We start from the raw sequence: 12,901 nt of genomic DNA, 5'->3' as shown, positions 1-12,901 counted from the left end.
GAGAGGCCCATTGGACTTGCAAACTTTATATGCCCCAGTACAAGGGAACGCCAGGGCCAAAAAGGGGGAGTGGGTGGGTAGGGGAGTTGGGGGTGGGTGGGTATGGGGGACTTTTGGGATAGCATTGGAAATGTAAATGAGGAAAATACCTAATAAAAAAATGAAAAAAATTATATAAATTTGGTCTTTTAATTATGTCCCAAGAGTCTTGCATGTTCTGTTCATAATTTCTACATTTTAAAAATTGTTATTTTCTGAGTATTCTCACTTGTCTGTCTTGTCTCCAACTCCTGAAAATCTCATTTTTAATTGGCTTAGTCTTTTGGTCAGGCTTTCAACTGAATTTTTAAATTTAGCTAAATGGAATTTTCATATCCATGATTTCTGTTTAATTCTTTTGAAAAGTCTTTGTCTTTTGAACTTCTGATTCATATTGTTTATTGCCTTCTTTAATTAGTCCAATTATTTTTTATGTATTTTCTTGGAACTCATTGGTATTTAAAAAGTCATTTTGTAAAATTCTCCATTCTACTATTTTATCTTTGGAGTCAGTTGCTATAAAATTATGAGCTTTGAGGGGAGTTTTGGTGTTTTATTTTCATATAACTTTTATTTTTATGTTGAGACTTGAGAATATGCTGGGATAGCTCTTATACTTTCTGTGAGAGTCTTTTTTAAGGAAAATGATCTCTTGTTGATGTATCCTTTGGTAGCAGATTATTGAAAAATGTTGAACATTTCTCAACTGAATTTTATATTATAGTTTCCTTGTTACTTTTTTGGTTGGAGGTTAGTCTGTTTTGACACAATACATATGCTGTCAGGACACATATATGTAGGTTGAACCTTCTCTGTAAGTCTCACAAGAGCAGGGTACTTCTATTGTATTAGACAGATATATTAGAGACAGAAGAAATATATGAGGTATGTCTTCAGTCATTAATCCTCTGATCTTGCAGTCAATACGTCTAAAGGGATATATATATATATATATATATATATATATATATATATATATATATGAATGAAATACACTGTAGCTTTTCATAGATATATTATTCATGTTTTGTTGTTTATTTTTGCTATTTTAATGCATAGCATCTGTGCCTACTTGAATCCTGGTCTTCAGATGGACATCTTTATATAACCTTTTGTGTTGCATTGAAGTATTCACTGAAATTAGACAAGGGTTGGGTTTGGGTTTAGAATAAGGTGCCATGACTCCTTAGCTGGGATGTGTGTGTAGCTCAGCAGCAGAGTATTTACTGTTTATTAACCCCCAGCCCGGAGAAGAGTGAAAGGGAAAGAGCAACAGGTAGGAAAAGTATGAAAAAACTCAAGACCCACAACTCTCAACCTTGGCAGCAGCAACAGGAATGGTGGTGATGGAAATAATATAAACCGTAAAAATTTATATCATGATGGAGCATTGTAATTAGGAGAAGAAATAAAGGAAAATGGAAAGAAAAAGTCAGAGCATCTGAAACATGAAAGGAGAAAAATGACGAAAATGTAGAATGTGATGGTCACACTGAGAGAGAATGTGAGAATGAACGACTGTCAGTTAGGAGAGGCAGAGAAGGAGCAATCAACCCCTTCTCCAAATAACTGAAGATTTAGAGACAAAAAAGAAAAGAAAGAGGAGAATTTATATATAAACAAGTCATAAAAACATGAGAGCCTCAGTGATAATATTGAAACAGATAAGTCTTCCCTGAGGTGTTGATGTGGGCATGGGTGGGTGGGACCTCACTGTCCCAGCCAGTTTGTTCCTCTTCCTGGGTTTTTTACAGCTCCATGGTCCCTGCAGAGATCAGAGGCTAAGGTTCATCTCTCTTCCTTTCCCTGATGTTTCCTTTCTTGCTGATTATGAGAGTGATTTGCGAGCAAGGTGGTTGGAATAGTTTTGTTTCCCTGCTTATTGGTACAAAGTAATATGAAAAAGCAAATTTCTTTCAGCCTGAGTTTACCCTGGATAGCTGAGTTCAAAGTGTTTCCAAGGCCAGATTGATGCTGAGTTCCACTGGGGTCTGTGTCCCAGGCATTCCCCCTGAGGCTGCTCAAGGAGGTCAGGGCAATGGACTGTATTGGATGGAGGAGTACAGCAAAGCTCCCACTTTCCAAAGTCTGTGTTTTTGCAAGGCCCAGAGTCTATATGAAAATTTGCACACTTCCTCATCTTCTGACCCTCTCTGACTGCCTGCTGGGAGTTGCCAGTCTTAAGGGAATAGAGACTTCATTTCTTTTTGTGTCTCTGACCCAAATCCTACTGTTTATATATATATATATATATTTATATAAATATATATATATATATATTTTTTTTTTTAATGCACTTGCTTCAGTTGTATTCTACTGGGGCCAGGCAGAGATTGGCTGAGAGGTATTGTAATAACTGCTGTGAGTTCTAGGGAAAAGGAAAATATGGAAACTTGGTTTCTCCAGGCAGGAGCTTGGTTGGTTGCAACCTTCTCAACATGGTTCCCTGTTTTCTGCATGAACCTTCTATGTTGAGACAGGCAGAGCATTTCAAAGAGCCAGCACACCTGGCAGCTCCCAGAACAGCTAAATACAGTCTGCCTTTCTGCCTTCCCTATGTCTTCATCGTATATCTCCTTTTTTTCCCCTCTGTTGCAAGGCTCTGTGGGCTCTCCCTCCCCCTCCCCCTCCCCCTCCCCCTCTCTCTTTTTATGTGTGCATGTCCATGAATGTGCATGTGCACGTGTGCACATATGAGTGGAGGCAGGGGACAAGCTTAGATATAATTCTTTTGGGTGTCTACCCTGCATATTGAGGCAGAGTCTATCACTGTCTCGGACCTTGCTGAGTAGGTTAGACAGGCTTCCCAGTGAGCCTCGGGGATCTGCCTGACTTTGCTTTCCCTGTACTAGGATTGCAAACATGCTCCCGTCTTTCTTGTGTGGTTTCTGGCTACCAAGCTCAGGTCCTCATGTTTACACAGCAAGCACTTTATTGGCTGAGCTATCTCTCCATCCAGTCAGTGTTGTGCTTTTTCTTGCCCTCTGGTTTGATAACCAGAGGTTCTGAGCATCTCCACATCTCTGTCCGGCATTGCACTCTGACAAATTCCTCAGCTACTCACTTCAAGGAGAAGCTGTTTTCTGACTGTGTCAATTTCAAACCACAGAGAAGCTTAAAGGTGCTGCTTTCTTCTACCCCATCATTTTGGTGACAACATTTTGTCACTGACTGAACTTTTGATTGCACAGCACTTTTTACACTTTACAGCCATATTGTATGCAGTTTTGTGTCTGGTAAATTTTTCTCAGTATTATGTTCATGACAATATTTGTGCTGTTACATGTAGCAATTGGCTACTCATGTCCATGCCTTTATCACACCAAGTTGTATGATTATACAGTATATTTCTCCATTTTGCTGCTGGACACTTGGGTAGCTTCCAGTCTGAGCAAATACAAAGACTGCTGCTGTGAACATTCTAGGGCATGCCTTTAGTAAGCATGCATGCACTTTTATTGGAGAAGTATTAAGGAGTGGACTTGCTGGCTCATGAGGATGTGTGAAAAGCTCAGGTAGACCAGTTCTCCAACACACGTACATAACTTATATTCCCTCGTGCTGTGTGGGAGACCTAGTTGCTCCATGTCCCAGCTAATACTTGGTAAAGAATGTGACTTAAAACTGTGCTTCCTTGATGCTAGTGGATCTGAGCATCTTTTCAAATGTGCACAGCCCATTCGTTATATTAGTTAGTGAAGAATCTGTTCAAGGCTTTTGACTGGTTTTCTGTTGATGATCAAGTGGGGAGGGGAAACATTTGAGTACTATTCTCCTATCCTGGAGCATCCAGAATCAAATATGCAGGTGCTTGGGGCCCCCACTTTCATCCTAGTGATGAGGTAGAACTGGTTTGCTACAGAGGCCGAGTCTCAGAGTAATCAAGACATTATGGGAAGGTGAGTGGCTCTGCTGCTTTGGGGAGGGTCAGCCCATTGACAGCTTCAATTTTGATATCAGGAAGGTGAGGAGGTGGAGGAAGGATATGAGAAGGGCTTAGTTAGTGCCTCTGGCAGCTGAAGCAGGTGCACAAACCATAGAAAGGTGTCCCTTGGTGAGCTCTATTTTCTGGGAGAAAAGGTCTCCCAACCCAGCCACGGAGGAAGTGGCATGCATGTAGCCTCTCATTTAGGACAAGCCTCCATAAGGTAGCTTCCCCTCTGGGGTCCTCAGAACGTCTTATCAAGAGGGAATTAGTAGGGTTTACACAAATAAGGAAGCCGTGTTAAGATAAAGAGAAGCTTTGTAAAACCACACAGGTGGCGGTTGAGGGAGCGATACTTGGACCCATCCCATGTGCTAAGGGAATACCTCGTTTCATGCCGTCTCTTCTGCTTAGCCATGGCTTCTATTCCTTAGGACAAACTGAAGTTCTTGATTCCTAACTGGAGATTTATAAAGGAAAGTGGGGTGTGATGTATCCTGTAGCCTGCCCTATGTACATCAGGGGCTTTCCAGGGCTTTGTCCACATAGTTTTCTCCTGGGTGCTGCCAGAACTTCTGGGGGGATTGTCACCTCCCCCTACTTGGATTCTTGCATGCTCTCTGGAGCCTCTGTCCCTGGGTTGGACCATGTGACTACCTAGCCTGGTTAGGACTCACATGCTTGCTTTCTCTGTCCCCTCGCAGCGTTATGTCATGCCCAGACCAGCAGAGGGCTCCATGAGGAGTTATAGAAGATGCCCCGTGTCTCCGCTCCTCTGGTGCTGCTTCCTGCTTGGCTCTTGATGGTGGCCTGTAGCCCACACTCCCTGAGGATTGGTAAGTACAGGCTGGCTCTGGATGATAGTCTCGTTGCTACCCTAAGTGTACACAGAGGAGATGTCTATACTTCATAGGCTCTGTGGGATGCTTCCCTGACCTCCCTGAGTATGGCTGTGACAGACATGGAGGTGGTGGAGGCAGAGGCAGATACAGATGTGAATGTGGAGGTGATGAGGGGGCCCGTGCTGACAGCTCCCATCTGTCCTTCCTAGTGTCTAGAATAAAATGATGCTCACTTCCCGGTATGATTCAAGACAGGTTCAGTCCTGAATGTGAAGCTGTTAGTAATGGCGGAAGGTGAAAAAGGCTGTAGGGATTCCAAATCCAGGACCGGAGATAAGCAGTTGGTTGCCTCTTTCTTTTGATTAGTTAAAGAAGAATCTAGAACTTGGTGTAAAGGTTGTGTTTGGCAATTTGGATGAAGTCAGGAGTCTGCTTGGTGATTCTAGTCCGGCCTGCTGGCAAGGGTCTTGAGTTGCTATCTGCTAGCCATGGCGTAGCTCTGAAATGGAAGACTAGGCACCTCAGCTCTTCTTTGTCCTCATTGCTGAGAACAAGCAGGGTTACCACCTACACCCCTGGCACCTCTACTCCTGGCAGTCAGGATGGCGGGAAACCATGTGCCTCCTCCCTGCCATGACTAAAGCTCAGACCACTGGAAACCAAGACTCTAGATCTTGGGACCTGGTGGTAGAGATGAGGACATCATCTACTCTAGCACAAGGAATCCTTGGAGTCAGGACAGGTGGGAGGGTGGTAGAGGTCAGACATATGTACATGTGTATGTGGGACATGGGTTAAGTGAGGCATCAGCTATCTAAATTCTTGTGGGCTGAAGAGAAGTCTCCTGAGACCAGGACCTCCAGTGTCAGGTTTGATGATTGTTCTTGTGGGCGGTTATATGCAGATAGCTGTGAGTCCTTCTTCCCTGACTGAAGGTGGGTGGAGTCATGACTGGACTTTTTTTTTTTTTTTTTTTTTTTTTTTGAGATAAAGTTTCACTGTATAAACCTGTCTGGTCTGGAACTCCCTACATAGACTCGGCTGGCCTTGAAGTGATATAGATCTGCCTGACTCTGCCTCCTAAATGCCAGGATTAAAGGGGTCTTGCCACCATGCCCAGCAGGACCCAGATCTTCATTGTGAAACTGAAGGCTGGAGGCAGATGTAGAATAAAATGGTTGGATCGCAACCAGGACTGGCTTTAAGGGCACCAGAGTACAACTGGCACTCTGGTGATGGTCAGGAGGCCCAGGCATGGGCTGATAGCTCAGACCACATCCAGGTGAGGCATCACCTGTCAGAGGCTGGCACAGTGGCTCTCAAGCTGCTCCTCCCTGTTACCTCATGGCCATATTTCTCCATGGGAAACGATGGCTACTGATGGACATCTGAAATGTGGAGAGGTGATTTAATTCTCCCCTCACTCTGCACTCAACTCCTTGTTCTGCCTGCTTTACAAAAAAAGGCATTAAAAAACAAGATTTTCTCTCCCTCCCTTCCTCATTCATTTCTATAGAAACTACAAAATCTAATTTAATTCTACTTGGTGATGATGCAAAGCGGTTCATATCCTTAAGATGCTTAATTTATAAGATGCCCACAGTTATCTAGCATTTACTTCGAGGTCCCCACCACTACCACCACCAAATGAGCAGATAAAACGGCAACCCATCAATTTCCGTTTGTCACTAATGGGAAGTAGAATGGAATCGAGCCAGAATCACAGCCCCCACCCCTGCCTTGCCTCTCTGAGCATTGGTTCTCTGGGGAAGGAAGCACACGCTGGAGTCCACAGATCTGTCTTGGTTGCTAGGTTAGCAAGAGGGCTTTGAGGGGTCCCCGTAAGCTCCCCCTAACCACACTAAACAGAGAGTGCTTGTCTGATTCTGTTGAATCTCCAATTTTGTTTTATGTCAGTCCCCTTTAACCTGATTTCTAACCACAGATTCCCCTGTCCATCAAGGTCAAACTGGGTTTGAGAGTTGGGGGGGGGAAGGAGGGAGGGAGGGAGAGAGAGAGAGAGGAAGAAGGAGGAGGAGGAAGAGGAGAAAGAGAAGGAAGAGGAGGGGGAGGGGGAGGGGGAGGAGGAGGAGGAGGAGGAGGAGGAGAAAGAGGATGCCAGGACTTGTTTTGTCTCTTTGGTTATCCTGGAGTTAGAAGTCTTGTAAAGGTCCCTGGTGGTCTCAGGTGCTGCGGTGCTAATTACAGCGACCCCAGTGGGACAGTAGAGTAGGGCAGGACTGGGAAGAGAAGTAGGTCAGGAAACTCTGAATAGCTCTGCTTCATGCCAGGCAGCCTGGCACATGGATGGGCTGGGGCAGTGCTGAGGTTCTCAGGTCTTTGACTGAGGTTCCCAGGTCTTTGACAGATTCACAGGAATGGGAGGGACCACTGTTTCATTCACCTTCTCAGGGGTCACTACAACCACATATGAACTTCTCTGGGTCTTTCCCCAGAGCCCTCCTCTACATCTTCAGAATAGATGGCTGTCAAAGCAGGACTGTACATAGAGACAGGGAATCTTGGAGATAAATTGTCCAGTCTGCTCCATCCTCAGCCCGACTTGTCGCCGGTGACAATATGGATGTTTGGAAGAGGCAGACAAGCCCATTGCCCTGCCTTGTGATGGCTGTTTTTCATTCAAGCGGGGCACGGGGCGGGAGATGCAGCCAAATTGTCTATTACGGTGTCTGCTGTTTACCCCCTGAATGAAATTTTGGGTCAGAGAAAGGGATTTTATTTATGGCTGCAAGGCTATCCGCATAAATTTCCCAAACTCTCACATGTGTGTCAGACCCCTTCAGTCATCTATCTCCTGAAAATGTTTTAGATTTTACTTCTTTCCCTCTGGGTCCTCTGAGCGATGACTGGGGAGCCACAAGTAAATAAATGCCTGCCAAACTTCCCCCATCCCTGCAGATCTCCCCGACTTAAAGAGATCATGGCTGCTGGGTCTTGTTATAGCAGATGATGAAGACCCATTATCCAACCTGCTCAGTTTTGCAGATGAAGGGATGTAGCCAAGGTCACATTGTTATATGTGGCTAGCCTGAGAGCCTAATAGCTTTGACTCATCTTTTGGGGGCCTTTTAGCTATTAGGCAGCACAGTCAGCTTCAGTACCATGTGACATTTTCTCTTTGTTTCCCTTGATATCTTCTATGTTAGTCAATGTCCTTTTTCCTGCTGTGTTGGGTACTTACTCAGTTCTTGTTAACTGATGGATGACTGCTTGCTTGCCTTGGCCGGTACTTCTGCACTGCACTGTATACACATTGGGCTACCCACTACTGCCCAAGGGTGAGGGAGGCTTACCCACGCTCTCTCTATCTATGCTCTTACTCTGTGGGAACGTGTTTCATCCTATCCTCCTGCTGGGGATGATCCCCCTCCTCCCTGTTGCCTCCTCCTCCTCCTCCCAGCTGCCTCTTCTCTTTGCTCCTCCTCCTGCTCATCCTCTTCCACCTCTTCTCTTTATTTTGATTCTCCTCCTCCTCCTCTCCCTCCTCCCCATCCTCTCCTCCTCTTCCTCCTCCTCTTTTTCTTCCTCTCCTGTCACTTTTGACTAAAATAGCTTTTCATCTGAAAATCCTTTCCCTGGGGACAGCAGCATTTCTTATTTCGGGTTTTAAAATATTGAAAGATGGATAATCATGGCTTGTATGGTCTCTTACTTTGCCTTGGCATTTTTACCCGCAGTAAATTACCAAATGATAGCTGACAGAGGAGAAAATCAGCAGGGATCAGCAGGAACTTCAGAGGGTTGGTCCTGATGCTCATGGGAGTCTCTTGGCATTGGTGGCACGGGACATCGTGCAGGTTAAGGCAACAACTGAACCCCTTTCTTGTTTAACGCTTTCCTACACAGTGCAGCAGTAAGAGCTCAGACTTGTCTGATGCTCAGCCTCACTAGGTCCCCCACCCCCCACCCCCAGGCACTTCACAACTATAAGTTTCTACTTAGTTGACTTCCTCCAGTGACCCTCAATCCTTTGCAGAGAATGTCTAACCTAGAGCATTCAAATGTTATCAAGATGAAGCTAACAGGAGGATTGGGGGAGACCAGTGTGAAGAATAAAGCCACTGGTTACTGATCTCATCCGCTGTGTATGAAATCTATTGGGCACACTGAGACAAACCTAGTGCCGATTTCTTAGCCTTGTAGAGGCCTCACCATGGGGTGTTTTGAGTAGTGAGTTCCCCTCCTAATGTTACAACATGACTTGATTTATGAAAGTTTGATCATTGCGCAACTTTTCTTCTTTATTCCAAATTGAATCAGTTAGATAATCAATCAGCCAGTATTTCACCATAGTGGCAAATAGCTATTGATGACCCTTCATGTGTCACCTGGACAGGGGACACAGGGAAGCTTCTGGACTGTAATCTCTTCTTTGGTAGCATCTCAAGGGAGTCTGTGTCTGTCTGATTCATGCGTTTCCTCTCAGGATCTAGTCTTGACTGCAGGGCCAGGCTTTCCCACCATCTGCTGAGTGCGTAATCTATGGCAAAGTTTGCATTTTGAGCCACCCTTTCAGTGTTCCAATGCTCCCCCTGCCAGGGTGAGACGATGCCCAAGCATGGCATCCCATTTGCCTGCTAGCCCACAAGACGTAATTAGGAAAAGTGTAGTGTGAGTGTGAAATGTTCCCAGAGTGTGTTTGAACACTTGGTTACCAGCTGGTGATGTTGTTTTGGAAGGCCACAAAACCTTTAAGAGGTGGAGCCTCACCAGAGAATGAGGGAGGGCCACTGAGCAAGGGTCTGGAGGCTTTATACCCCAGCCTCACCTCTTAGCCACTAGTTTTCTGAGTGTGAATGTACTGGCCCTGTGCTCTAGCTCTTGTGGATTGCATCCTCCTCACCTGGGAGCCACAATAAACCCTTTGTTCCTCAAGTTGCTTCCTGCCACTTATTTGGTCACAGCAACGAGGCAAGAGACTAATACAGAAAATGAGTATTTTGCTTCCAAAGTGAATGTGTGTTTCTGTAAATGCACTTGCATTCAGATCCTAGACGACTGACTCTCTCTATCTTGCTTCTGGACCCACCCACTTGAACCTACACACTTTGGGGTGGATATGGGAGCTGGCAGGAGTTGGAGAGCTATCTAGGTCAGTGTGCCCAGTGAAGGCATCGGCCAAGATGACACAACTCTCCAACTGGTAACGTTGGTGCCATGGTTTGCAGTGAATAGAGTGTTCTGATGTGTTTACTGGGTTTCTAGGAGACAGGCAGAAGGGGGCATGTGCTGTGAGGAAGAGTCCAAGGTTCTCAGGATTTGTGGCTTATCTAGGATTCTACCGAAGTAAATGGTAAAGTCAGAGGATATGAACTGAGCAGAATCTGAGGGTGTCACAGTCTGAGACAGCCTTTTGGCAGCACATTCCCTGTGGCCAAGATCCAAAAGCTTCCAGAGGCCAGAATGCTGCTGTCTGGACCTCACAGAGGAGTAGGCAAATCATGGTAGTGACCATTAGTAACTGGGGCTTCTCTATAATTTTTCTCAGCATATTGTGACGAGTCTTTGGGGTTGGGCATTGGCAAAGGTCACAGTGCAGAAGTGTCAGAGGTGAGACATAGGGCCCTGATTCTGTAACTGCGAACTGTGGATGATGGAGTTGGTTTAAATATCATTTGGGTGTGTGGCTGCCTATGCTTGTTCGTTCTGGAATGGTCTGGCTTCCCTGCCTGGAACTCGCGTTCATTTTGTCTGGCTGTGATGATATCCGCTCCTCAGCTGGATACATCAAGGTCTAGCCCTGCCTGAGGAAGTGACCGGTACACTTGTTAATCACCACTGGGTTGAGCTGGGAGCACATGGTACTGAAAGAATCTTATCAGAATTTCCAAAACCTGTCTTCAACTCCATGTATGGCTTGCAGAGCCCTGGGATGTGGACTGAGTCATTTGTCCATTGTATTTGAGGGAAAGGGGGTGAGCTTCTGGAAGCTATGAAGAGAGATCTTTCTCTCCACATTTAAAAAAGTCTATCTGGCCGATGGAACGGGCATTTTGGGTACCAGGTGACCATGAGAGGTTTAACAGGGATTTCAGCATCAAACTGAAGATTTCACCTGTCACCCTTAGGACCCTTAAGGTGTGACAGTTTAGTTAGCCTTTGGTCCCATTCGCACATGGAAGACACTTCTGTTTCATTGTGGTTTCATTAATAACCATTAACAAGAGCTTAAATTGAGACAGTCACCTGCCTAATTAAAGCCATGACCCTACTTGGCTCCAGTTGCTTGGGGGAAGTCAGGTAAGACATGCTAGCAGGCAGATCTTGTTTTGTGATACAGTCCAGACTCTCTGGGGGCGTCCTTTCTCCTTGTGGCTGTGGCTGTGTGGTGGGTGGGAGAAGCAGCTGCTAGATCTTAGCTGAGTGCTCGCGTGGTGTGAGTCTGAGTCGGTGGGATGCACTCATGAATGCCAGCAAAACCTGAACATTCCTCTCACAGCCTCTCGGCTCAGCTGCAGGCAAGACCGAGGTCACATTTAACTCTCATTAGTCTGGATAAGCAGACACACGTCACCCGCAGGGCTTATGGAAGCTGCTGGGGGCACTCACAGGGCATCAGGATGCTGTAGACAAGCCAAGAGGCTTCCCAACAGCCGCTCTTGCAGATGGGTATTTCTTCTCATTTGGTGGCTGGTCAGATCCTAGAGGACTGAGCTGATGGTGCCTAGTTAGGCTACAAAATGACAAAGAGAATTGTGGCGAGAACCCAGGCTAATCCAGGCCTAACTTTTCATGCACTGGCATCTACTGTCTTCTTTGTCTGCAGATAGTACTCCTGTGCTGGCCTCAGGAGGCGCCACACGTGAGTCCAGTGTGCAGCCGTGCTTGGGAATGTCTGCTGGTGTGACCTCTTTAGATGACCTCTTTAGGTGCTCGCCTCTGAACCTCTACCCCAGGGCGGCAAGCACTGACCACAGACTATTCTGTTCCTTTCCTCCCATCTTTGAGGTGGGCTGGTGTCCATGGTGAACTTCTCCTGCTCTGGGGAGCTCTCACCCCCGGAAACCTCAGCGTGCCTTGTGTGTGTGTTCACTTGCTTGCCCAGCATATCACTGTCAGCCTCAGGACTTACCCACCTGTTTCATACACATATTTTCAAAAATTGTATTGTATTTCAATTCCAACCACACCAGGCGCCTAGGAGCATCCCATGGGGATAGTCTCTGTCTTTTGTCCCTTCACACCAGATGGCAGATCTTCTCTTGACTCCTGCCCCTCCTTAACCATCCATGCCAGTTCTCTCTTTCCCTTTCAGGAGGCACCGTGGAAGAACTGCTTATCCAAGCCCCTTTACCTCCTCTTCCCTCTTTTCCTATCAACAGCGCTCAGAATCAAACTCGATTGTCAGGCTTGGTGACAAGCACACTTAGCCACTGAGCCATCTCCTTGGCTCCCTCTTCGTGTCTTTCAATCTCTGAATATGGCTGTTTCTCAGACCTTTGACCTCGAGTGTCTCCCATATCAGCACCACGACCGTGGTGATCTTATGTACGTCTATGTGTCTACATAGATGATCTTCCGGTCTCCTCTTCAGCTCTGAACCCATTCTGTAGCTCATCCATGCAGCAATCTACCTGTCATCTTCACACGGGTGACAATACAGACTTAGATACGGCATGTCTGCAGCTGAGATCTTGTCACCTCCTGGCCTGCTCTTCCTATCGTTTCCCCACCTGTGAGCTGTAATGAGCGGGATGCTGAGATGGCTCAGGAGGCAAGAGTGTAAGTAAGTGTGGGAATCAAATCCTCAGCATCCATAGAAAAAGCTCCGCATGATTATGTGTACCCAAAACCCCAGCACTGTGGAACAGGTGGATCCTGGGAGATTGCCTGGCCATAGAGCTGAGTTCTTCGTTCAATGAGCGACTGTGTCTCAGGCATACAGTAGAGAAGTGGTACAGGAGAACACCCAGTGTCCTTCTCTGGCCTCCACAAGTATGTGGATGCATGTACCTGAACACTCATGTATATATACACACACATATCTAAAAATACAAACACAGACCAGGCTCCCTTTCTCTATCATACCTGTTTGAAATTGGGCTCCCAATCTTGGAGCCATCCTTCAACCCAT

General features: G+C 46.1%; 1 protein-coding gene across 1 annotated transcript in view; it reads left to right on the top strand.

The window, feature by feature from the left end:
• Positions 1 to 12,901, top strand: part of Grik4 (glutamate ionotropic receptor kainate type subunit 4) — a 301,102-nt gene that overhangs the window by 7,978 nt on the left and 280,223 nt on the right. The window contains exon 2 of the mRNA XM_029482082.1: positions 4,669 to 4,800. Within this exon, the coding sequence (XP_029337942.1) occupies positions 4,719 to 4,800 (82 nt within the window). The 5' untranslated portion in view covers positions 4,669 to 4,718. The remainder of the gene's footprint in view (positions 1 to 4,668; positions 4,801 to 12,901) is intronic.

The sequence above is a fragment of the Mus caroli genome, chromosome 9 (genome assembly GCF_900094665.2).
Source record: "Mus caroli chromosome 9, CAROLI_EIJ_v1.1, whole genome shotgun sequence".
Lineage (NCBI taxonomy): Eukaryota > Metazoa > Chordata > Mammalia > Rodentia > Muridae > Mus > Mus caroli.
This window is presented reverse-complemented; position numbering and strand designations above follow the sequence as displayed.